The sequence below is a fragment of the Aquarana catesbeiana genome, linkage group LG07 (genome assembly GCF_042186555.1).
Source record: "Aquarana catesbeiana isolate 2022-GZ linkage group LG07, ASM4218655v1, whole genome shotgun sequence".
NCBI lineage: Eukaryota > Metazoa > Chordata > Amphibia > Anura > Ranidae > Aquarana > Aquarana catesbeiana.
Window position 1 is genome coordinate 336,130,999 of NC_133330.1, and position 24,879 is coordinate 336,155,877.

The 24,879-nt window shown below is 43.2% G+C and overlaps 1 protein-coding gene across 1 annotated transcript in view; it reads left to right on the forward strand.

The window, feature by feature from the left end:
- CFAP57 (cilia and flagella associated protein 57) overlaps positions 1–24,879 on the forward strand; it is a 72,603-nt gene that overhangs the window by 15,102 nt on the left and 32,622 nt on the right. The window contains exons 4-14 of the mRNA XM_073593896.1: positions 2,118–2,401; positions 6,912–7,071; positions 9,726–9,878; positions 13,899–14,038; positions 14,614–14,779; positions 16,435–16,548; positions 17,329–17,541; positions 18,662–18,835; positions 22,361–22,522; positions 24,462–24,617; positions 24,725–24,818. Of these exons, the coding sequence (XP_073449997.1) occupies positions 2,118–2,401; positions 6,912–7,071; positions 9,726–9,878; positions 13,899–14,038; positions 14,614–14,779; positions 16,435–16,548; positions 17,329–17,541; positions 18,662–18,835; positions 22,361–22,522; positions 24,462–24,617; positions 24,725–24,818 (1,816 nt within the window). The remainder of the gene's footprint in view (positions 1–2,117; positions 2,402–6,911; positions 7,072–9,725; positions 9,879–13,898; positions 14,039–14,613; positions 14,780–16,434; positions 16,549–17,328; positions 17,542–18,661; positions 18,836–22,360; positions 22,523–24,461; positions 24,618–24,724; positions 24,819–24,879) is intronic.

The following is a 24,879-nucleotide window of genomic DNA, read 5'->3' on the forward strand; positions in this document are numbered from 1 at the left end:
ATATCAGTATATACATAAAAGATGTTACGCCGAGTAAATAGATAACTAACATGTTACGCTTTCAAATTGCACACACTCACGGGATGGCGACAAACTACGGCACTTAAAAATCTCCATAGGCGATGCTTTAAAAATGTTTACAGGTTACCAGTTTAGAGTTACAGAGGAGGTCTAGGGCTCCAATTATTGCTCTCGCTTTAACGTTTGCGGCGAAACCTCACGTGTGTGGTGCGAACACCGTTTACATATGCACGCTTTTTTTTTTTATTTTTATGTATTTTATTTTTTCACTGTCCCTTTCATTTTTCATTTTTATTACTTTTATTCCTATTACAAGGAATGTAATAGAAATAAGGGATGACAGGTCCTCTTTATGGAGAGATCTGGAGTCTATAAAGCAAAAGATCAGAAACATTTTTTTTTTTTTTAAATGGTCTTTTGCTTTAAAAAAAAAAATTGTTTACTTTCGCCCTAGACCCTAGTGACATCATGATGTCGCTTCGGTCCTCCAAGACCATAGAGGCGAACAGAGACGATCTCTGGTAACCTCTATGGCCAGCTGTGTGACCCCCTTGGATTGATTCTTGGGCACGCCGGTAAAAAACAGTTAGCCCGAGAAACACCAGCGAGTGGCGGAAGGGGGACGGAAAGCGATCCAGCGGCTAATTAGCTGCTGGGATCGCTTTCATGAGAAAGAGAATTTCCGGCTGAAAAAAATTAAAAACACCAGGGTTACCCCATCCGTCCATGTTTTCATGCTTTATTTTGTTAAGAAATCACTTTAAACCCCCCGCCCCCCAGCATTTCTAATGGTGGCCATATTGAGTAAGGGCAGATGATTCATGTAGCATTGACTTCAGACAGGAGAGTGTGCTTAGCTGAGAAAGCCCCTCCTCCCATGAAGACTCCTGGGATGTATGACATCATTTTGGACTAGGCCAGAAACCAGGAATTTAGCGAAGAAACCTACAAAAAAAAAATTGAACGCGCTGTGCGATTCACATGCGATCTGGGTGCAGTACCATTTCAGCTCATTGAAACGAATAGCACCGCACTGCACCAAAAGTAGTGACTGCACTACTTTTAAAAAAATGCAGAGCAGCCAGATCGCATAGTACTACTGTACCATGCAAACTGGTGCAGGCAAGCCACACTGTGTTTGCGATCTGCGTTTTGGGGTGTCATTAACCACTTCAGCCCCGGAAGATTTTACCCCTTTCTGACTAGAGCACTTTTTACAATTGTGCGGTCATGCGACACTGTACCCAAATAAAATTTCCTTTTTTCCCACAAATACAGCTTTCTTTTGGTGGTATTTGATCACCTCTGCGGTTTTTATTTTTTGCGCTATAAACAAAAAAACAGCGACAATTATGAAAAAAAAAAGCAATATTTTTCACTTTTTGCTATAATAAATATCCCCAAAAAATATGTAAAAAAACAAATTTTTTTCCTCAGTTTAGGCCGATACGTATTCTTCTAAGTATTTTTGGTAAAAAAAAAAAAAAAATCGCAATAAGCGTATATTGATTGGTTTGCGCAAAAGTTATAGCGTCTACAAACTATGGGAAAGATTTATGGCATTTTTATTATTATTATTATTTTACTAGTAATGGCGGTAATCTGTGGTTTTTAGCGGGACTGCGACATTGCGGCGGACAGATCGGGCACTTTTGACACATTTTTGGGACCAGTGACATTTATACAGCGATCAGTGCTATAAAAATGCACTGATTACTGTATAAATGTCACTGGTAGGGAAGGGGTTAACACTAGAGGGTGATCAAGAGGTTAAATGCGTGTTTCCTCAGTGTGTGTTCTAACTGCGGGGGGGAGGGGACTGACTAGAGGAGGGGACATATCGCAGTTCCTACTTACTAGGAACAAATGACATGTCTCCTCTCCCCTGACAGAACAGGGATTTGATTCCGAAAACTGAAAATATGCCTGAAATTTCAATTAGGAACGAAACAGACTGCACATGTCTATTGCTGAGTACTGTGATCTCTGTGATCTCTGTGATTGGTGATGGTGTTAGATGTATACATTAATGAGCATGAAAAAATATACAGCAGTTTAACAAACTAACACAATTTCCTCCTGTCTGTCTGCTACAGGTGAGCTTCAACCCACATGACAACACACAGATCTGCGTCACGGGTAACGGCGTTTTCAAACTATTCCGCTACGTCGAAGGAAACCTGAGACAGACGAACTTCCAGAAGGTAGATGCCCAGAAATTCCTGTGTCACGCGTGGCTGTCCGAGGACCGTGTCATCTGCGGCACAGACACGGGGAAGCTCTGTCTGTGGGAATCCGGGGATCTGCGCTGGGAGCAGAACATCGCAGGAAGAGGCGTTCCCGGGTCCGACAGACGGAGCATCGCGTCCGAAGATGGCCGGTAAATGAGACCTTTACCTTTTTAGGGTGGCTCAGTGCCAGGACAAGGTCATCTAGAGCCCAGGGCAAACATGCAAAACTGCCCCCCCCCCATACAAGATGTATAAGTATTGTATGTGAGCAAAATCCCCTCCCAAAAAAAAAAAATTAGGGGCTAGTCTGTATGCTTACCCCTAAGTATAAATTCCCCCTCTTCCCAGGACAAAATCGCCCCTCCCAGCACAAATCTTTGCCCCCCCCATCCTCTCTCCCAGCTCAAACCCTTTCTCTCTGCAAACACCCCCATACAAATCGACCCCCCCCAAAAAAAATCACTCCTCCTAGCACAAATCCTCTACCCCTCAAATTTCTCCTCCTAGCACAAATAGCTCCCAATCATCCCTACTAACACAAATCCCCCCCCCCAAAAAAAATAAAAAATTAACCCACCTAGCACATATTCCCTCCCCCTCCACCATATCACCTCTTCCAGCACAAATCCCCCCCTCCTAGCACAAATCCTATTCCCCCATCCCACCTCCCAACACAAATCCCCCTAAATCACAACTCATAGCACCCCCCCCCCCCAATTTCCCCTCCTGGACCAATTTATACCCCCTGCCGCCTCCCCAATTCCCGCTCCCAACACAAATCACCTCCCCATCAATTTCCTTGTCGTGCCCCCCTCCCCCCTTCCACCTCTCAGTGCCCAGGGCAGCCACCCCTTCTGCCCCACCCCTTGTCCCGGCCCCTGGGGTGACACAAATAATAATTAAAATCCCTAAGGAAATCCCTTGTCTGCTGTTTACAGATTTGCTTTAACCCCTTTTAGTGACCAGAGTTTAGTGATGCCCAGGCCAAAGCATTATACATTGTGTGTACGAGTGTGTTGGGAGTAACATGGTGGTGAAGCCTCCATTAATCCCCATCTTACAGTGCATTCCACAAGTATTCACAGCGCTTCACGTTTTCCACATTTTGTTATGTTACAGCTTTATTCCAAAACTGAATAAATTCATTATTTTCCTCAAAATTCTACAAACAATATCCCATAATGATAACCTGAAAGAAATTTGTTTGAAATCTTTCCAAATTTATTAAAAAATTTAAAAGTAATAAATCCCATGTACATAAGTATCACAGCCTTTGCCATGACACTCAAAATTGAGCTCAGGTGCCTCCTGTTTCCACTGATCATCCTTGAGATGTTTCTACAACTTGATTGGAGTCCACCTGTGGTAAATTCAGTTGATTGGACATGATTTGAAAAGGCACATACCTGTCTATAGAAGGTCCCACCGTTATCAGTGCATGTCAGAGCACAAACCAAGCCATGAAGTCCAAGGAATTGTCTGTAGACCTCCGAGACAGGATTGTATGGAGGCACAGATCGGGGGAAGGGTACTGAAAAATCTATGCAGCACAGTGGCCTCCATCATCCGTACATGGAAGAAGTTTGGAACTAGCAGGACTCTTCCTAGAGCGGGGCCGCCCGGCCAAACTGAGCGATTGGGGGAGAAGGACCTTAGGGAGGTGACCAAGAACCTGATAGTCACTCTGACAGAGCTCCAACATTTCTCTGTGGAGAGAGGAGAACCTTCCAGAAGAACAATCATCTCTGCAGCACTCCACCAATCAGACCTGTATGGTAGAGTCGGCAGACGGAAGCCACTCCTTAGTAAGAGGCACATGACAGCCCACCTGGAGTTTGCCAAAAGGCACCTGAAGATCTCTCAGACCATGAGAGACTAAATTCTCTGGTCTGATGAAACAAAGATTGAACTCTTTGGCCTGAATGGCAAGCGTCATGTCTGGAGGAAACCAGGTACTGCTCATCACCTGGTCAATACTATACCTACAGTGAAGCATGGTGGTGGGGATGTTTTTCAGTGGCAGGAACTAGGAGACTAGTCAGGATCGAGGGAAAGATGAATACAGCAATGTACAGAGACATCCTCGATGAAAACCTGCTCCAGAGCGCTCTGGACTTCAGACTGGGGCGAAGGATCATCTTCCAACAGGACAACGGCCCCAAGCACACAGCCAAGATAACAAAGAAATGGCTACGGGACAACTCTGCGAATGTTCTTGAGTGACCGAGTCAGAGCCCAGACTAGATCTATGAAGAGATCTGAAAATGGCTGTGCACCAACGCTCCTCATCCAACCTGATGGAGCTTGAGAGGTCCTGCAAAGAAGAATGAGAGAAACTGCCCAAAAATAGGTGTGCCAAGCTTGTAGCATCATACTCAGAAAGAATTGAGGCTGTAATTGGGCATTGAGCAAAGGCTGTAAATTTTTATGTACATGGGATTTTTTTTCGTTTTTTTATATTTTATAAATTTGCAAAGATTTCAAACAAACTTCTTTCACATTGTCATTTTAGGGTATTGTTTGTAGAATTTTAAGGAAAATAATGCATTTAATCTTGTTTGGAATAAGGCTGTAACATAACAAAATGTGGAAAAAGTGAAGCGCTGTGAATACTTTCTGGATGCACTGTATATCCCATCACCATAGTGTTTAGCAACATGGAGGAGGAGGGAGGGGAGTGTCATTTACCACTGTGTATAAGCCCACATGTGTGACTCTAAAGTCACAGAGGCTGAACAGTTAGGAAAAAATGGGAAATTAACAGCTTGTGCATCATCTTTAGAAGAGGCTTCCTTCTGGGACGACAGCATAGGTGAGAGGAGGAGAGGAGGGACGGTTATTCAAAGAGGCATAGAGGGCTGAGATGAATGCTGGCAGATGTGTTCGAAGGTAGTTTTTTGGAATGGATACGTAACAGTTCTGCGCAGTGAGGCAAGCCCAAGCTGAAGTTGGAGGTAGCGGAAGGATTCTGTCTCTGGGATATCACAGGATTCCCGCGAGGCCCACGAGGGGAACGATCTGGCGGTAAGAAAGTGGTGGATCTGTGTGAACCCATGAGCAACCCACCAGGAGAATGCCTGAGGGTGGTCCAGGCCTGGGGAGAGAGAGGGTTGTTGGTGATAGGGAGCAGGGGTAAAAAGTGGGACATGAGGCTGGCGAGTACTGTATGGAATCCTAAACTTGTAGGCTATATTGCATAAGCGGACTCAGTAATGCTGGACGAAAATTGAGGGAGCCAGAGGAGGGATGACACAGTAATGGGAGCGCAGTTGGGCAGTTCCAGGAGCACCCACAGGGAAACATCTACTGCGGCATGAAGCAGGGATAATTGGGCAATCTGGGTGGCCAAATAGTATTTTAGCGATCTGGAACCCCCCAGGCCCCCCTTGTAGCCTTTGCATCAAGAGGGTCGCTTTGGAGATCCTAGGACGTTCGTTAGCCCAGATGAACGTCAGAATTCTATTCTGTAGCAGGCGTAAAAAATGTGACGGAACCCGCACTGGAAGGGTACGAAAGTAATATAACATTTTGGGCAAGATGGTCATCCAGGACAAGTGTGGGAACTGCCAAGATTGCATAAATACCAATAAGGAGCGAAGCAAGTTGTAGTAATTAGATGAAAATAAAGGGGAATAGGAAGGATTCAGCCGAATTCCAAGATAGTCAATATGGGAGGAAGCCCATTGGAAGGGAAAGTGGGTCTGTAGGTGAGTAACCAGGTCTGGTGCCAAAGTGACATTAAGGGCAACCGTCTTGTCTAAATTGACACTTATGCAGCGTACACACGGTCGGACTTTTCTACCGAACTGGTCCGACGGACGCCAATGGACCAAATCCGGCGGACAATCCGATCGTGTGTGGGCTTCACCGTTCCTTCAGCGGACTTTTCCAGTCAAAAATCTGACGGACTTTAGATTTGGAACATGCTTCAAATCTTTACGTTGTAACTCTGCCGGACCCAGAAATCTGCTCGTCTGTATGCTAGTCCGACGGACAAAAACCGACGCTGGGGCAGTTATTGGCTACTGGCTATCAACTTCTTTATTTTAGTCCGGTGTACGTCATCACGTACCAATCCGTCGGACTTTGGTGTGATCATTTGTAGGCAAGTCCGTTCGTTAGAAAGTCCATCAGAAGTCCGCCAAAAGTCAGTCGAAAGTCTGTCAGACTTTTGTTGCTGAAAAGTCCGACCGTGTGTACACGGCATTAGGCCCAAGATCGATGAGAACTATGATAGGGTCAGCTGCAGATTGGGCAGAGTGGTTAGGGGGTTGGTCAGGGTCAGAAGGGCATCATCTATGAAGAGATTAAGTTTATATCCGTGGCCCACATAAGGGATTCCTGAGATGTTCGGATCGGCTCATAGGGTCATCGCAAGGGGTTCAAGTGCTAGGATAAAAAGTCCTATATTTCAGTTAGGACCCTTGAACAATTTTGGTGAGCTTAAACTGAAATTCACTTATGGATTGCCAGGAGTTGGGTATTTTCAGCTAGGTTGTTGTGTGTAGGTGCACATGTTCTCCGGATGCTGGAAATGACTGCGGTCTCCTCATCTGGACTAACCGGCGTCTGATTTGTACATGAACCAACCATCCTTGGTTTAGTAAATGGACGTATTTTATTTGTAAATGTTTAGAAGCTGTCTCCATCCTTCCACAGCGTCTTCTCAGCGATGGACAGCACCAGCTCGCCTCCCGTGCATATTAATGCAATTTTGGCCTACTCCAAAGGTTTCCTGTGTTCTGGGGGTCCTGGCAGAGTCTGCATGTATGAGAAAGTAGAGGACCGAGAACTTTACAAAAGAGGCCGCAACATCAGAGTAAGTCATAATTCATTAAAGTAGAACTAAAAGTGCTTGTAAAGGCTGAAGGTTTTTTGCCTCCATGCTTTCTATGCACTAAAAAAAAAAAAAAAAAAAAAAAAGTCTGTGTGCAGCCCCCCCCCCCAATACTTACCTGAGGTCCCTCCGATCCAGCGATATTCATGATAGCCTTGGCTGTCTTGGGAATCTCCCTCCTCATTGGCTGAGACAGCAGCAGGAGCCCATTGGCTGTCAATCAAACCAAGTGATCCAATGAGGAAAGAGAAAGGGTGGGGCAGAGGAGTGGCTCTATGTATCTAATGGATTCATAGAGCAGCGACTCAGGGAGCGAGCATGCAGTGGTGGCCCCAGGGCAATCGGCTTTCTCTGGGGGGCACTGCTCGAGGGGGACGAGCCAGGAGCACCAGCAGGCAACCCAAAAAGAAGAGGATCAGAGCTGCTTTGTGCAAAACCACTACACAGAGCAGATAAGTATAACATTATTAATATTATTTAAAGAGGAGGTCCACTCACCGCTGCAAAAATTAAAATCCAGCAGCTACACATTCTGCAGCTGCTAACTTTTAATAATAGGACACTTACCTGTCCTGGAGTTTAGCGATGTCGGCACCGAAGCTGATGTTTCCATCAGCTGTTGGGTCCTGCCGCCATTGTGGGTAAGGGAACCCGGCAGTGTAGCACTACGGCTTTACGCCGTGTCCCTACTGCACATGCGCGAGGCACCGCTGCCCTGTACTACTGGCCCGGCAGCGGGGGGAAGGAGGAGGGAGCCGAGCTGTGACTTAATGTGCCGCGGCCCAGACTCCCAGAAATGGGGACAGGATACCCGTCAAAGACAGGTATCCGCTCCCCCCCATCAAAAGGTGGCAAATGTGGTACCAGAGGGGGGGGGGGAGTCAAATGAGCAGAAGTTCCACTTTTGGGTTGAACCCCGCTTAAAAAACAAAAAAACCCCAAAGCTTTAATACCACTTAACCTATATCTAAGCACCACAAACTGAAAACTCTATTTTACTAGTTACAGACTTTGGGCGTGCTACACACCAAAAAAAACCCTTCAATTGTACAAAGAATGCATGTAGCATTTCCAGTCTCTCTGCCCTGCTTCTGGGACACCCCCTCCCAGTATACAGCAAATGTGGGCTTTGATTAATGAAGAAGTTGGCAGCTGTAGCTGTCAAAAAAGCTGTCTGAATCATTGTTTATAAACAACACTGCTCCAAAGATAAAATGTAACATATTGTTACTTTTGTATCATTCTGTTCACTCATCTGCAGATTAAAGGAATGAACTTAGATCTGCAGATGATGTCAGTTAAAGCAACTTAACATGTAAAAAAAAAAAATTGTTTTTAATCCGTTTTCTTTTTTAATGAAATGCTCCTCTTATTAACCCTTATGCCGCGTACACACAACCGAACTTTTCGACCGGACTTCCAACGGACTTTCCGAATGAACGGACTTGGCAACACACGATCACACCAAAGTCCGACGGATTCGTACGTGATGACATACAACCGGACTAAAATAAGGAAGTTGATAGCCAGTAGCCAATAGCTGCCCTAGCATCGGTTTTAGTCCGTCGGACTAGCACACAGACGAGCTGATTTCTCAATAGGAACTGGGTCCGGCGGAGTTACGACGTAAAGATTTGAAGCGTGTTTCAAATCTAAAGTCCGTTAGATTTTCGACTGGAAAAGCACGCTGAAGGACCGATGAAGCCCACACACGATCGGATTGTTCTCCGGACCAGTCCGATAGAAAAGTCCAACCGTGTGTACGCGGCATTCGTTTACTCTAATCAGCCCAAACTAAATCCTTAGTATTCTTCTCTCTTCAACTATTATTTTCCTGCTGATTTTTTGTTTGTTTCTATTCTATTAACCAATAAAATGTAAACTTTTTTTGCTTTTGTTTTGTTTGTTGGCCACTTCAGCTCCAGAAGGTTTTACCCCCTCTGTGACCAGGGTATTTTTTTTCTATTCAGCGCTGCATTACTTTAACTGGTAATTGTGTGGTCATGAAACGCTGTACCCAAACGAAATTTACATAATTTTTTTTCACACAAAGCTTTCTTTTGGTTGCATTTGATCACCACATTCTTTTTATTATATAAATGAAAAAAGATCGCAAATTTTGAAAAAAAAATATATATATTTATTTTTCACTTTCTGTTATAAAACAAAAATGAAACAAAAAAAAATTTCTTCAAAAATTTAGACCATAATGTATTCTGCTACATGTCTTTGGTAAAAAAAAAAAAAAAAATCCCAATAAGTGTATATTGATTAGTTTGTGGGAAAGTTATACCTCTACAAGCTATGATATATAGATACTGGAATTTTAATTTTTTTTAACTAGTAATGGAGGACTGTTTGGCGTGCAATCTGACACTAACTGACACTGACTCCAGTGACACTAATACATTGATCAGTGCTAATACTATACACTGTCACTGTACTAATAATACTGGCTGGGAAGGGGTTAACATCTAGGGGTAATCAAGGGGTTACATGTGTGCCTAACAATGTGTATTATGTTCTGCTTTTTACTCGAAATCTCTTTGTTCCTGCTCCCTACTTTTGCGAGGACACTACTGGATGGTGAAAAAAGTATGGAAGCTGCTATAATACATGTTTTTTTTTTCCGGCAGATCCTACAATATGAGCAAAGTAATGCCTCCAGCCTATCAGATCAGCAGGAGGTGCTGTGTATGTGTCTGAGTCCCTCCGAAGAGACTGTACTTGTCAGTACCAATAAGAGCCAACTGTACAGTATCACGCTGTCCTCTGCTGAGGTCACTAAGGTGAGAGCTGACCAGTCTACATCCAAACTATAATAGAGGCTCATATCCCTAAATATCCACTGAAAGTAGGACTCCACATTTTTTTTTTTACATTCTTGAACCCCCCCCATTTATCTTGTTGTAAAAAAAGATATATATTTATATAATATGTTAAATAATATTTAATCCAAAAAAGGGGATGGGGGCAAAATAAAAATGTATGTGTGTGTATATATATATATGTATGTGTGTATATGTATATATGTATATGTATATATATATATATATAGATATATCTATATATATATATATATATATATATATATATATATATATATATATATATATATATATATATATATATATATATATATATATCTCTAGATATATATATATATATATATATATATGTATATGTGTGTGTGTGTATATATATATATATATGTATATGTGTGTGTGTGTGTGTGAATATGAATGATAACACAAAAATTTTACTTTCACTCATGGTTAGTGTTTGGCTGAAGCCATTTATTATCAATCAACTGTGTTTACTCTTTTTAAGTCATAATGGCAACAGAAACTACCCAAATGACCCTGATCAAAAGTTTACATACCCTGGTGATTTTGGCCTGATAACATGCACACAAGTTGACACAAAGGGGGTTGACTGGCTATTAAAAGTAACCATCCTCACCTGGGATCTGTTTGCTTGTAATTGGTGTGTGTTTTATAAAAGGTCAATGAGTTTCTGGACTCCTGACAGACCCTTGCATCTTTCATCCAGTGCTGCACTGACGTTTCTGGATTCTGAGTCCTGCGGAAAGCAAACAAATTGTCAAAGGATCTGCGGGGAAAGGTAGTTGAACTGTATAAAACATGAAAGGGATATAAAAAGATATCTAAGGAATTGAGAATGCCAATCAGCAGTGTTCAAACTCTAATCAAGAAGTGGAAAATGAGGGGTTCTGTTGAAACCAAACCACGGTCAGGTAGACCAACTAAAATTTCAGCTATAACTGTCAGGAAAATTGTTCGGGATTCAAAGAAAAATCCACAAATAACTTCAGGTGAAATACAGGACTCTCTGAAAACATGTGGTGTGGCTGTTTCAAGATGCACAATAAGGAGGCACTTGAAGAAAGATGAGCTGCATGGTCGATTCGCCCGAAGAAAGCCATTACTACACAAATGCAACAAAGTATCCCACTTACAATACGCCAAACAGCACAGAGACAAGCCTCAAACCTTCTGGCACAAAGTCATTTGGAGTGATGAGACCAAAATTTAGCTTTTTGGCCACAACCATAAACATTACATTTGGAGAGGAGTCAACAAGGCCTATGATGAAAGGTCCACCATTCCTACTGTGAAACACAGAGGTGGATCGCTGATGTTCTGAGGATCCGTGAGCTACAAAGGCACAGGAAATTTGGTGAAAATTGATGGCAAAATGAATGCAGTATGTTATCAAAAAATACTGGAGGAACATTTGCATTCATCAGCCAGGAAGCTGCCCATGGGATGTATTTGGACATTCAAACATGTCAATGATCCAAAACACAAGGCCAAGTCGACCTGTCATTGGCTACAGCAGAATAAAGTGAAGGTTCTGGAGTGGTCATCTCAATCTCCTGACCTCATTATCATTGAGCCACTCTGGGGAGATCTCAAACGTGCCGTTCATGCAAGACAGCTCAAGAATTTACAGGAACTGGAGGCTTTTTGCCAAGAGGAATGGGCAGCTTTACCATCTGAGAAGATAAAGAACCTCATCCACAAATACCACAAAAGACTTCAAGCTGTCATTGATGTTAAAGGGGGCAATACACGGTATTAAGAACTGGGGTATGTAAACTTTTCATCAGGTTCATATGGGTAGTTTCTGTTTGATAATAAATGGCTTCAGCCAAACACTAAACATGAGTAAAAGAAAAGTTTTTGTGTTATCATTCATATTCTCTGAAAAATGTTCCAGAAATCATAAATTCTGCTGGGGTATGTAAACTTACGAGCACAACTGTATATACAGTATCTCACAAAAGTGAGTACACCCCTCACATTTTTGTAAATATTTTATTTTATCTTTTCATGTGACAACACTGAAGAAATGACACTTTGCTACAATGTAAAGTAGTGAGTGTACAGCTTGTATAACTGTAAATTTGCTTTCCCCTCAAAATAACTCAACACACAGCCATTAATGTCTAAACCTCTGGTAACAAACGTGAGTACACCTCTAAGTGAAAATCTCCAAATTGAGCCCAAAGTGTCAATATTTTGTGTGGCCACCATTATTTTCTAGCACTGCTTTAACCTTCTTGGGCATGGAGGTCACCAGAGCTTCACAGGTTGCCACTTGAGTCCTCTTCCACTCCTCCATGGCGAGATCACGGAGCTGGTGAATGTTAGAGACCTTGCGCTCCTCCACCTTTTGTTTGAGGATGCCCCACAGATGCTCAATAGGGTTTAGGTCTGGAGACATGCTTGGACAGTCCATCATCTTTAGCAAGGCAGTGGTCATCTTGGAGGTGTGTTTGGGGTCGTTATCATGTTGGAATACTGCCCTGCGGCCCAGTCTCTGAAGGGAGGGGATCATGCTCTGCTTCAGTATGTCACAGTACATGTTGGCATTCATGGTTCCCTCAAAGAACTGTAGCTCCCCAGTGCCGGCAGCACTCATGTAGCCCCAGACCATGACACTCCCACCACCATACCATGCTTGACTGTAGGCAAGACACACTTGTCTTTGTACTTCTCACCTGGTTGCTGCCACACACTCTTGACACCATCTGAACCAAATAAGTTTATCTTGGTCTCATCAGACCACAGGACATGGTTCCAGTAATCCATGTGCCTCTGGATATGACGCTGAGCACCTGCCCTCAACTTCTTTGGTCGACCATGAAAAGGCCTGTTCTGAGTGGAACCTGTCCTGTTAAACCGCTGTATGGTCTTGGCCACGGTGCTGCAGCTCAGTTTGCAATCTTCTTATAGCCTAGGCCATCTTTATGTAGAGCAACAATTCTTTTTTTCAGATTCTCAGAGAGTTCTTTGCCATGAGGTGCCATGTTGAACTTCCAGTGATCACTATGAGAGAGTGAGAGCGATAACACCAAATTTAACACACCTGCTCCCCATTCACACCTGAGACCTTGTAACACTAACGAGTCACATGACACCGAGGAGGGAAAATGGCTAATTGGGCCCAATTTGGACATTTTCACTTAGGGGTGTACTCACTTTTGTTGCCAGCGGTTTAGATATTAATGGCTGTGTGTTGAGTTATTTTGAGGGGACAGCAAATTTACACTGTTATACAAGCTGTACACTCACTACTTTACATTGTAGCAAAGTGTCATTTCTTCAGTGTTGTCACATGAAAAGATAGAAGAAAATATTTACAAAAATGTGTACATTGTAGCAAAGTTGTCCATTGCCCAGGGCAATATCGGGACAGGGTTGTCCAGTGCCCAGGGCAAGGATCCTAAGTTGCGCCCCTCTCTGTTAACACATGGGTGTACCACCCTGCTTCTATTCTTTGCCCCTTTGCTTCTCTGCACCCGGGGCAGCTTTCCCTTCTGCCCACCCCTTGTCCCAGCCCTGAGGAGGGGTGTGGGCAGTCATACCTGGACTTAAGCTGTAATGCTGCCATATGCATGGTAACATTTTAAGCCTCTTTCACCCTTTATAACGCCCATCTCTGGGTAGCAAAAACATAATACCCTTGCTGTGTTCAAAAATTCCCCCCTTCCAGTACAAACTTCTCCCCTCCCCACCAAAAGCTAAAATCGCCCAAAGCAAACATTCCCCCCCCCCCCCCTCTAAAATGCACAGAGCTGTTGTCAACACGCTCATCGTTACTTCAACTCACAGAATCTGGAAATTTGACTGTGGTGTCACACATTGTCCATTTCTACCATGGAACCATGGGGGGCCTTGAATATGTGGCAAACCAACTCTGTCATTTGTAGCACCGCCTGTAGCTAGATGACGTTTCTCCCTGCTGCTTGTTGCAATATCGATCGATCATTTGCCTTATAGGGGGATGACGCTGTGTTTGAGTTCTTGACTGAGTCTTGGCATTCATCTTCTATTACCGGCCTCAGCATCTGTATACGCAAACCTCTCATCGCCACCTGCTCCCTGGACCGCTCTGTGCGCATCTGGAACTTCGAGAACAAGTAAGATGTGTTTTGTAACTCTTGTCTTCCATTGGACACATCAGAGCATGCAGGGCCAGGGGGACAAGGGGGGGGGGGGGGGCAGCTGCCCTGGGCGCAGTGGGGATTTGGGTTATTTTGCTAGAAGGGGTGATTTGGACGAGTGGGTTTGTGTTAGGAAAGGGGAATGGGGGGGGGGGATGTATTTGTGCTAGTAGGGATGATTGGGGGATTTGTGTTAGGAATGGAAATTTGGGGGGCATTAGAGCTAGGAAAGGGGATTTGTGCTGGGAGAGGGGGATTTGGAGGGGGTGGGGGAGAAGATTTATACTCAAAGGGACAATTTGAGGGGTATTATTATTATTAAACAGGATTTATATCCAACAGTTTGCGCAGTGCTTTACAACATTCGTTATTTCGGATTCATTTAACTTCGTTATTGTTATTCGGAAATTTGGATACATCTGAATTTCCGAATAATGAAAAATTTGTCCGAATTTTGATTTGGAAAAAAACGAACCGCACACGTCTACCTTGTGAATAGTTCAATCCTTAGATATTCTTTCCCCTTATAACTATCATATTTGCACTGGCAGCACTTTAGAGCTCTACAAGGACTTCCAGGAAGAGGCCTTCAGCATCTCCCTTCACCCGTCCGGACTGCAGGTCCTCGTGGGCTTCTCAGACAAGTTACGTCTTATGAACTTACTGATCGACGATATTCGTTCTTTCAAAGAGTTCACAGTCCGCGGCTGCCGAGAGGTAATGTCCAACCTGCAGTGGTTTTGTGCATGGAAGTTGTGTCATTTTAATTTTTTTACTGGCGTGAAGTTTGTTCTCTTTAGATAAGTAAGAAGGTAGCAAAAAATTAGGGGATTTTAGTCACCAAAAAAAGACAAAATTAAAGTGGTTTTAAAGGCACAAGGTTTTTTACCTTCGTGTATTCTATGCAGCAAGGTTAAAAACCTTCTGTGTGCAACGGCCTCCTCAGCTCCCTCTAATACTCACCTGAGCCACATCTCGATCCAGCAATGTGCACGAGAGCTGAGCTTCTCCCGGGTCTCTCATTCCTCATTGGCTGAGACAGCAGCGGGAGCCATTGGCTCCTGCTACTGTCAACCACAGCCAGCGAGCCAATGAATTCATGGAGGCAAGCATAGGGTGAGGTAACAAAGGAGCTAGAGAGCTGGAGGTCTGGGAAGGAGCAGAGTAGACAATTTTGGCCATATGTCAAGATAAGGTTGGTTATGTAGCTGGGGATAGAATTGTGGATGGCTTTGTATGTTGTTGTTAGTATTTTGAATTTTATACATTGGCCTAGTGGAAGCCAGTGGAGGATCAATGGATGAATTCATTTTAAGGATGCACATTAGTGCTGCATGGTGAGGAGTGAAAAATGTGGGTGGAACTCCGCTTTAAGGTTAAAGCGCTTCTAAAGTAAAGAACCAAGTACAGAACCAACACATGGAGGTGTCTGTGAATCTCTGCTGTGTACAAGATTGCAAACAAGTCTTTCGGTACATTGTATTTGTCTGCAAAGGAAATAAAAAGGAAATAAAAAGCTCAAGCTCAGTAACCCCCAATGTAGATTGTTAGAAAAGAAGGCGAAAAAAAAAAAAAAAATCACGAATAGCAACAATATGAACACACAAAAAAGGGATAATTGGGATAATTGTGGTGCTTGTAATAAATAATACATAAGGAGATAAATAAAAAATATATAATTTCTTTATTAATACAAAAAAAGGTGGGGCAAAGAGTTTTCAATTTAAACCAATATAGAGCATATACATAGTACATGTACTGGGTCGCCAGTGTCCCAAAAGAGAAGGAAAGTGGTCACAGATAGATGTTGAGTCCCAACATGTTTCGCCAATGATGGCTTCCTCGGGGGATACTGTGGAACCACCACTAATAATCCAGCTGTAACACAGAATATAAAGCAAAATATCCATAATTGTACAAATAATAACCATAAACATATTATGAATAATATGAATACACAATAAGTGTGGGTAGCCCAGAATGAAATAGAAACCAGCTACTCTAACTCTGTGAGTGATGCTGCTGGGTATACAGGAGAGGGCGCTCCATCTAGAATTCCTTGTGTCTGTGGCCGCACTTCCGGGTTTCGTATACCGTCTATGGGGGATCCCACAGCGATACCGGCACTCGCCCCTCAATGCTGTCCTATGTGGCCAAGGCTGGAGAAACTTACCATGTGAGGTTGCCGATGTTCCAACACAGTCTGCATTACCCTCCTGTTTACAGTCACCTTTGTGGTGCAATTTTATTGTTTAATAAACGTACAATCTTGCATCACTCATTACACTATGGTATGTTTGCGCTGTGGTTTTCTCTCGTTGTTTGCATTGTGTTGGTATGACCTCACATTCTCTCCTCCGCCATCTTTGCAGTGCGCCTTCAGCCACGGTGGGCATCTTTTTGCAGCTGTTAATGGAAACGTCATCCATATTTACTCCACGACAACCTTTGAAAATATCGCTAACCTGAAAGGGCACAATGGAAAGGTAAAATAATTATTCCTACGTTACCTCTGTAAGCAGGAAGACCACAGGAAAATATGATCAGTGTCCTCTCCCTGAAATTCTATAGCATTTCATTAAAGTGTATCTAAACCCAACAACAAAAAAAGTAATTTAATAATATAATACAGCTTACCCGCCCTTAGACGACATGGTGGTTGCATTTTAGTATTTTCTCAGGCTGGGAACATTTTCTACAAATACAGAAAAATACATGTTGATCCTGCTAGAGATGCAGTGTACTTGAAAGTTCTGTGTAGAAATGAGAACCCCCCACCCCCACCCCGAACATTACACTCCAGCTATCTTTGCTCCGCAATGCCGGCATACTGCAGAGCCGCTGATCGATTATAACCCTCTCAAATTTTAACCATTCGGCAAGAAATACAGCCCTGAAGAAGGGGGAGGCAATTTTCCCGAAACGTGTTGGTTCTACTTGTTTACTTTTATCTTCAATAAACAACTATAAAAATCTTCTTTTTTTTTTCTTATTTGGACATCGGCGCTCCTCTCCTATCGCCAAAGTGTCCAGCAAAACCCGACAGTCACTTCGATGAAAGCGTCCTCAGCCCAGCTCCATCCAGGCCACACCCCAACGCATTTCACCCTTGCCCCCAGGGCTTAGCCTACCACAAAATAAATCCCCACCTCCATGACTAAGCAGGGTGGGGGCAAAACACCTCTGATATAAATCAGCCCCATAGTGGAGATGGAAATTTGCTTTCAATAATAATGAATAATGAAGTGCAGTCCTCTATATGACAGGTGCGCTCTGTGGCTTGGAGTACAGATGACAGTAAATTGGTGTCCTGCGGCACGGATGGCGCCGTGTATGAATGGAATACACTCATCGGTAAGAGGGAATCTGAATGCGTCATTAAAGCCTGCAGTTACAGCTGCGTCGCCCTAATGCCAGACTCCAAAACCATTTTCGCTGTTGGATCTGACCAGAAACTGAAGGAAATTATTGATTCCCAGGTAAAGTAATCAGGTCTATTGTTCTATGCTATTAAATGCTGCAGTTGTCTTTTTTTTTTTAATATATATATATTATAATTACTGTGTGCACATATATATGTGTGTATATATATATATATATATATATATATGTATGTGTGTGTGTGTGTGTGTGTGTATATGTGTGTATATATATATATATATATATATATATATATATATATATATATATATATATATATACTGTACATACACATATATATGTAAATATATGTGTATATATGTCTGTGTGTGTGTGTATATGTATATATATGTATATATATATATATATATATATATATATATATATATATATACACACACTGTACATACATATTCAGGTAAATAAACAACATATTTTACATTTTAATAGGCAGTCATCAGGAGGAGTTTTAGATTCATTTTTTCATATGGTTTCCAGTTTCTCCTTTCCTTCTGCTGATATAACTGGTTTACAGAGTGCAGTAGCTCAAGTTAAAATTTACACCCACAATCAAATAAGCCCAGAGCACCTCAAAGGGTTTCAGCCAGATAGAGCAAGTCTGAAAGGGAAGTACTTGTAATTCTTTCTGTTGTCTCTTGGCCTTATGCAAAACACGGCCAGAAAGAAAGGAATTTCTTCCAGTTCCTATAGATTGGCAGGCGTACCTAAAGGTAGGCGCAAATCACTGTTATAGCAAAATGACCCAATACAGCGCCTGGGTCGGCTTCCTGCTGTGTACTACAGCATTAGCAAGTACTGACACTGTATATAGAATGTTCTGGATCTCATATGCTGACACATGCACACAAATATACACACACACAACATTTAGGTCATTGGCCGTCAACTATCTTTAAATGGAGGTCCTCAAGTGGGAACATGCTTCAGGAGACAGGCATAGGCTGGAGACATATTACATGAGGCTGCTAGAATTTACTACTACAACAGATGAGTAGGGAAACACAACTAAGCATCTTCAGTGGCCCAGAGGGCCGTATAAAAAGCTAAAGCTAAAGGGCCTCATGCAGCCCCCAGGCCTCATATTGGGCAGCATGGATTTAGGTTATACTTTTTTGGTGCCAAAATCTCATTGTGTGTTACTATTTGAATTTACTTTAGGTCAAGCAGGAAGTTCCATCCTACGACGTGACATACACGGCCGTCAGCATCTCTCACTCTGGAAAGATGATATTTACGGGCACGGCCAGCGGTACTGTACGATCCATGAAATGCCCCCTTCCTCCACAGAAGGAATATAACGAGTACCAGGGCCATGCAGGGCCAGTGACAAAGGTGATAGCAAAGCTTTTCGTTGCTTTTTAGTAAATGTGCTATAATAATGTAGTTCTCTCCAATTACAAAAATAAAGGGTAGGGATGTTGGCAAAGATGTGGGTTTTCTTCTGTTTCCACTAGCAACCCCAAAACATACCGATTAATGACTAAACTGACCCTAGCTTAAATTTCCTGTAAGATCTGGCAATCTGCACTAAATGACCAAAACTTTGTGGACACCTGACCATTGCACCTACTGTATAGAAGCTTGTTGGCCATCTCATTCCAAAGCTATGGCTACTGCAGTTGTCCTTCTTTGTGGCTATAACAGCCTCCACTCTTCCGTGAAGACTTTCCACAAGATTATGGAGGGTGTCTGTGGGCTCGGTCTCCCCCCCTTTCTTTTTCCTGCAGTGGTGCGCAAAAACAAAACACCTGTAACTGAACAAAAAAGTGCATGTGAAAATCACACACAAAAAAGTGCATTTAAGGGTGTGTCTCTAGTCCACCTCCCTAAGAAGTAGGACCTTACCCCCACCCTCCGGTGCGCGAGTCTCTTGACAGAGGCGAGGCACACTTGTGGTCCACTTACCCAAAAGGCCTGGTAAACCCTTTTTCCTCATGGTCAACCAAAGCCGACCACCGAGTACTAGTACTAGAGAAATCCCCCTGGTTCAGGGGAGGAAGGAACCTGATGGCCACACATCCACCCGCCTAGACTTAAGGGCAGGCCTGTGGACCCCCCACCCTCCATTCTAGTGAAAAGAAATACAGACAAAAGTGCAAAGTGACAAACATGTGGAGAGAAAAATAACAAAAATTGCTCCTGAACTGCAAAAAAAAAAAAGCAGTAGGTAACGTGGTCATGTGCTCTTTCTCACTGTGGGTTTCCCACGCCCAAGAAATATTAAGCGCACCACTGGAATGACCAACACGGTGGGCTTTCTGCCTTTGCAGCCCATGGCCAGACCAGGTAGCACCATTCAAATCTGGAGGCAGTGGGCCCCTCCGGTTTATCACTGTGGAATCGCTCCTGTGCCCCACCTTAGCGATGGTGCAATGAAGGAAATAGTCATCCACATATGTGTGAGGGTTTGAGAGCTCCCTCCTGTGATGGTGGGGGTGAACATTAACGGCTGGGAGTGTCTTAGCAACAAGGCAGGATAGAATGATGCCATCTGTGGGGGTTTTGTGGCCAGACTTTGGTAAATGGCCTACACCCAGGGCTGGTGCTAGACTATTTTGCGCCCCAGGCAAGACCAGCTACTTGCACCTACCCCCCCTCCATCCGCAATGTTTTAGATTGGAAGAAAAATAGGAGGTAAAAAAACCTCAGGGTAACAGAGATCATGTGCAGCGAAATGCAGCCCCTAAATGAACACAAGGCTGTGAAGGCTGTGACAGGCTTACCAGTCCATATGCCCCATCCAGGGAAAGAAACAAAGGGTGGTACCACCAGTGTCTCCACAAGAGGCTAAATTAACTGCCAAGTTGCTGTATAAACTCCCCACGGGAGAGAACGCACCGCCCACACCGGTCCCTTATCCGGTGCGCAGTGTCCGCCTGGTCCAAGACCCAAAGTTCAACCACACATGCACAGCAGAACCAATAACTGCCATTGTGAAAGAGGGCAGGGCATCGGCATCCCAAGCTCCAGGCACCAGAGCCAACAGGGAAAGCGTGACAACTGGTCCGCATGACCTTGAAGACCCAGACATCCAAAGAGCTCGAGGGGGTCACAGGAACACCTGACAAAGGAAGAAAGCGGGGTTGCAAATCCCACACCAGACCACACCAGAGTGTGGTGGAGGACTAACATAAAATAACTAAATATACAAAACCAAAAAGAAAAGAAAAATATATATTTTAAAAAAAAAACATAAACACAGGGACTACTGTAGGTCAAGGTAGAACAGTATGAACCAGCGGCCGTAGCTGCGCCCTAGGTGGCTGCCTAGTTTGCCTAGCGGTAGCGTCGGCCCTGCCTACACCTATAGCAAGGGCATTATCCAATTTTAGCTAAAGCTGCACAGTTTGTTATTTATAGGCGCCCCTTACCCGTATAGCCAGTTTTTATGGTAAAGGTGAGCTAACCCTAACTATATCTCCCTATAAAAAAACAATACGTAAACTTTGACTTGATATACAAGCGATGTCTTGATATACAAGTAGCGTCATGTCACAACTGATTATAAAACAGAAGAGAGGCGCCTCTAAGTGTAGTAATATGGTTACATTTAATGAAGGTACAACATTTAGCAATTCACATGGTTGAAGATTAAAAGAGGCACATCTAAGTTTGCAGGGATCCGGGGGAAAATCTGTTCGCTTAGACCGTCCTCACTGACATCGATGTCATCTCTTCCACGCTGCACTCCATGAGCGCTTCAAGCCACACTTTCAAATTGCTCTACTGCAGGGTAGTCTTCCCAGTCACGATTGCAGACTGACAGCGGTGAGAGCCAGCTCTACGGAGGACGGTCTATGTGGACAGCTTTACCCCGGATGCCTGCATACTTAGATGTGCCTCTCCTAATCATCAACCATGTGAGTTGCTAAATGTTTTACCTTCATTAAATGTAACACTTATGCCCCGTACACACGGTCGGCTTTTCCGATGGAAAATGTGTGATAGGACCTTGTTGTCGGAAATTCCGACCGTGTGTAGGCTCCATCACACATTTTTCATCGGAATTTCCGACACACAAAGTTTGAGAGCAGGATATAACATTTTCCGAAAACAAAATCCGTTGTCGGAATTTTCGATCGTGTGTACACAAATCCGAAGCACAAAGTGCCACGCATGCTCAGAATAAATAAAGAGATGAAAGCTATTGGCTACTGCCCCGTTTATAGTCCCGACGTACATGTTTTACGTCACCGCGTTCAAAATGATCGGATTTTCCCACAACTTTGTGCGACCGTGTGTATGCAAGACAAGTTTGAGCCAACATCCGTCGGAAAAAATCCTAGGCTTTTGTTGTCGGAATGTTCGATCAATGTCCGACCGTGTGTACGGGGCATAAGAGGCACCTCTCTTCTCTTTTATACTCTGGAGCTCCTGGTGGATTTTTTTTCTAATCCCCTTGTGGAGGTTTCCATTTGTGGATGGACATTTTAAGGTTACACAACCTGGTCACATTGCTATAATCTTTTTATATGGACTATAAACTGAAGGACTTATGAATAAATGGTTGTGGAACGAATCATCTGAGTTTCCATTATTTCTTATGGGAAAATTTGCTTTGATATACAAGTGCTTTGGATTACAAGCATGTTTCTGGAACTTTCTGGAACTAAATATGCTCACAATCCAAGGTTTTACTGTACTGTATACTGTATACCTGGTCTTTTGTTTTACATAATAATTTTTAACTGTTCACTCCACAGACTCGGGCAGTCAAATGTTTTTTTTTCCAGTTTCTCTCCTTCCATCCTTTGCTATCTATAACCTGACTGATTTGTCTTCCATTTTATTTTCATTTTCTGTTGTTCATTTTCTTACATGTTCAAACCCTCAATGTGACCAACTCTGTTCTTCTAGCTGGTGGTGACATATGACGACCAGTATCTTCTGTCCGTCTCTGAAGACGGCTGCCTAATGCTGTGGAAAATCTCCGACAAGGAGGGTCGAGGACTGAAAAGGGATAAAGAACTGGGGTATTCCGAAGAGGTTCTGATTACCAAGTCTGATCTGGAGGAGAAGGTAAGGATGATCCACCATATTATGAAAAGAACTTAATTTGTATTCTTCTTCAGAACTAATAGTAGAAGAGGTTGGTCCTCCCAAGCTTACGTTGTACGTTAGTATCTGGAAACTCAAGTGCAGGCTTTAGATAAGCATAGAAAATCGACAGAAAAAAGACCAAGTGGTCCATCGAGTCTGCCACCTTTTTTTATTTTTTTAAACAATTGACCTCCAGAAGGTTTTATCACCTTCATGACCAGGTCATTTTTTGCTATTTAGCACTGCGCTGCTTTAACTGGCTATTGCGCGGTCATTCAACACTGTACCCAAATTACATTTATATATAATTTTCTTTTCACACAAATAGAGCTTTCTTTTGGTGGCACTTGATCACCTCTGTTTTTTTGTTTTTTATTATTATATAACTGAAAAAAGACTGGATTTAAATAAAAACAAACAGCATTTTCTACCTTCTATTATAAAACATATCCACTAAAATCAAATTATCAAAATTTCTTCATAAATTTAGGCCAAAATGTATCCTGTTACATATCTTTGGTAAAAAAAAAAAAACGAAAACATTATTGGGGACGCTTGTATAGTTCTGACCGTGACCAGGATACGGATCCGAATAGACACTATACTAGTAATGGTGGTGATAAGCGACTTATAATGTGACTGTGATAGTGTGGGACTGTGGTAATGTGGGACTAGGGACTGGCGCTAACTGATACTGGCTGGGAGGGACGCTAACTGACACCATCTGACATGACTAGTGATAATACTGTATACAGACACTGTACTAAGGACACTGGCTGGGTGATCAATCAAAGGGTTAACTGTGTGCCAAACAATTCTATGTGTGCTGATTTTACTCAGACTGGCTGGCTTTTCAGTAAGTGAAATCAGGGAGAAGAACCAGTCAGATCTGGCTTGTGTGTTTACTAACACACAGAGATCTGTGCTGTGATTGGCCACAGAAATCAGCAGGTTCACAGCCAAAATCATTGGCTGCAAGCCTGCTGATGAACTTGTGCTGTGTCCAACCTCCATCTGCCGGTTCTGGTAGTGACAATTGGTCCTCCAAAGCCACTCATCTTCTACATGTTGTCACTTCCAATGTAGGTGGCTCCTACTTCATTCTGGAGGTGAGTATTCTTCCACATTCTTTGAATGGTATGACTAATGCCCCGTACACACGGTCGGATTTTCCGACGGAAAATGTGCGATCGGAGCGTGTTGTCGGAAATTCTGACCGTGTGTGGGCTCCATCGGACTTTTTCCATTGGATTTTCCGACACACAAAGTTTGAGAGCAGGCTATAAAATTTTCCGACAACAAAATCCATTGTCGGAATTTCCGATCGTGTGTACACAAATCCGACGGACAAAGTGCCACGCATGCTCAGAATAAATAAAGAGATGAAAGCTATTGGCTACTGCCCCGTTTATAGTCCCGACGTACGTGTTTTACGTCACCGCGTTCAGAACGATCGGATTTTCCGACAACTTTGTGTGATCGTGTGTATGCAAGACAAGTTTGAGCCAACATCCGTCGGAAAAAATCCATGGATTTTGTTGTCGGAATGTCCGATCAATGTCTGACCGTGTGTACGGGGCATTAGGCTTTGGGCCGAAACATGTAAGCTTTTCTCTATGTAATCACCCTGTAACAAATAAAATGACTTTTGTATATGGATGTCTTGACTTGCTGGCTTCCTGCTTTTCCCATTTCTTCCATATTAGTTTCTCCGTAAACAAAAATCAGCATTTTATCTTGCATATGTGAGGGAGATTATTTTTTTGGCCAGCCTGGAGCTTGACTTTGTATTCGGTCTAATGAGATACCCAAAGTAATTTGGTCACCCTGCTGTATAATTGGGGTTAATGCTGAGAGGATAGAATTATGTAAGGGTGGGAGGAGCATCCTCTAGTTTTTACAATCCTGTTTTTTATAGAACCAGGTGATGGTGGAGCTAAAGACACGCGTGGAGGAACTGAAAATGGAGAACGAATATCAACTCCGCCTGAAAGACATGAATTATAACGAGAAGCTGAAAGAGCTGACTGAGAAGTTCATCCAGGAAATGGAGGTGCTGAAGACCACAAACCAGGTACAACTTTCTACTAAAACCCCAATGTCATCAACTCTTCCATATTCTACCTCCCCGGGCTGGAGAAGGGGGGGCCCACCTCTGTAACTGTCTAATTCCTTCATCAGATCCTAAAAGCTGAAGCTGAGAAACAAGATCTGAAACATCAGGAGGACATGGCTGACCTTATAGAAAAACAGTCTCGAGAGATGCAGGATCTAGGTATGTAGATGGAAATCTGCCTACGTGCATACACGAGGTCTGTCTGGAAAGTATGCAATAT